We start from the raw sequence: 1,817 nt of genomic DNA, 5'->3' as shown, positions 1-1,817 counted from the left end.
AAAATCGCATAACAGCCGAGCATACACCCAGCAGCGCTGCTGATGCCTGAACGGTATGTGGAATGAAGTGGGCGGGCATCGGGAGGCCACTATGGCACGGGGCAAGCACTATGGGCAGTCTATCTGAAGTGTACCTGGCGTATAAGACGACCCCCCACTTGGAGGCATATTTTTCAGGGCCAAAAAATCGTCTTATACGCCGGCAAATATGGTAGTTCTTTTATTTAACCTAGAATTGTTGACCACTTACTAGATTCAAAAAATATAGGTAGCTGCTAGAAGCTGAGAGGGAATGCACAAGTAATAATGGTTGTAATTTACTGAGTGTCTTCTATGTGTCAGGCACTCTGCCGGGTGCTTTATTTTAATGAGCACGAATTCGCCCTACAAACCCTTAATGTGGTTGTTGTTTATGTCCATTGTATAGATGGGAAAACTGAGGCTCAGAGAGGTAAAATAAGTTGAGTGAGATACCGTCACTATCCACAAAGGTGTGTGAAAGCTCCCAGGAGGGAAGGCAAGCACGCAACCACACGAGGGAGAGATGGAGAAGGAGAGTGTGGGCTGAGGGCAGGCAGGCCCAGAGCGGGGCCAGGGGAGGTCGGAATCTATATGAATGATGACCACTTCGACGTGGCTCCCAGCGACTATGAGACGAGTCAGAGAGCAGCCAATTCTAACGTAGGCTCTCCCTCCTGAAAACAGGAAGGGCCTAGCCAGCACCGTGAAGGCAGTGCCCTGGCGCACGGCAGCAGACAGGCATCCACGGGCTGACCACAGCCCTTGACCCTCGGGAGCAGGCCCACTCTGCGAGACTCTGGAGCTCCTGGCTTCACGTTGCTCAGAGGCCAGGAAGAGCAAAGCACCCCTGGCATTTGTTTGGCCTGAATACACTTATTAGTCAGTAGAGCATTGGGGCGGGGAGAAGATTAGGGCCTTAGGGATCAAGATGAATTCCTCATCGGTGTTATTTCTCCCCTGCGAGTCCTAAATCCTTGGCTCTAGCCAAACAGCTCTGATGCTGGCCACCCCCAGTGCCTTTATCTCAGAGACTTTGTTACATGCCCTAAATGTATCACCTTTCCTCTCCCACCACTTTGCCAAGCTGGAACCTCCCCCCTCTAAGCCATAGCTCAAGGATACCTCCTCCAAGAAGCTCTCCCAGATTGATCAGCCTCACTCTCCCCAGCATGCCATTCTTTCCCAAAGGCTGTGCTCCTTCTTTCTCTAAACTGACCCCGTCTTCTCCCTGCTCAGCTCCAGGTCCCCCCGCGGGCATCAAAGCCGTACCTTCATCTGCCAGCAGCGTGGTGGTGTCCTGGCTGCCCCCTGCCAAGCCCAACGGAGTGATCCGCAAGTACACCATCTTCTGCTCCAGCCCCGGGTCTGGCCAGCCGGTAAGCGGGCCCAGGGCTGAAGGGTAAGGGGACAAAAGGAAGAAAAAAGTCCCCTGTGGATCAGCTGGCGTCCAGGCCAAACCCTGGGGCTGTGTCTGTCTGTGTTTCTACCTGGGTTCAGGGATAGGAATGGGCACTTGTCACACGAGAGTGGCCGAAGCCTCACCCAGCGTCCATCTGAGTCAGTCCTTGCTCCAGGGTGGCAGGGTTTCCCAATCCCTGGAGGCTCCTTCAAGTCAGGCGTCACGACTGGGCAGGCCCGAGAGGGAAACCGGGGCCGAGGCCCTTCTGGTCTGACTGACCAAGAAAACCCCTGCAGGCCCCAGAGCTGTTGGTTGCCTGGGCACTGGCTGGTCCGTGTCTCTAGAAAGGGGGTGCTTTTCAGCATGGTCGGTCTGGGCGTGGAGGCTGCGGGCTCTG

At 54.9% G+C, this 1,817-nt stretch overlaps 1 protein-coding gene across 1 annotated transcript in view; it reads left to right on the top strand.

Annotated features, from left to right (window-relative positions):
• The window catches only part of DSCAML1 (Down syndrome cell adhesion molecule like 1), a 112,627-nt gene that overhangs the window by 82,373 nt on the left and 28,437 nt on the right, over positions 1-1,817 (top strand). Inside the window, exon 17 of the mRNA XM_015562464.1 lies at positions 1,102-1,397. Coding sequence (XP_015417950.1) covers positions 1,102-1,397 — 296 coding nt within the window. The remainder of the gene's footprint in view (positions 1-1,101; positions 1,398-1,817) is intronic.

Source organism: Myotis davidii, unplaced genomic scaffold (assembly GCF_000327345.1).
Source record: "Myotis davidii unplaced genomic scaffold, ASM32734v1 scaffold97, whole genome shotgun sequence".
NCBI classification, from domain to species: domain Eukaryota; kingdom Metazoa; phylum Chordata; class Mammalia; order Chiroptera; family Vespertilionidae; genus Myotis; species Myotis davidii.
The sequence above is the reverse complement of the archived record's forward strand: the minus strand, read 5'-3'. Positions and strand labels throughout refer to the sequence as shown.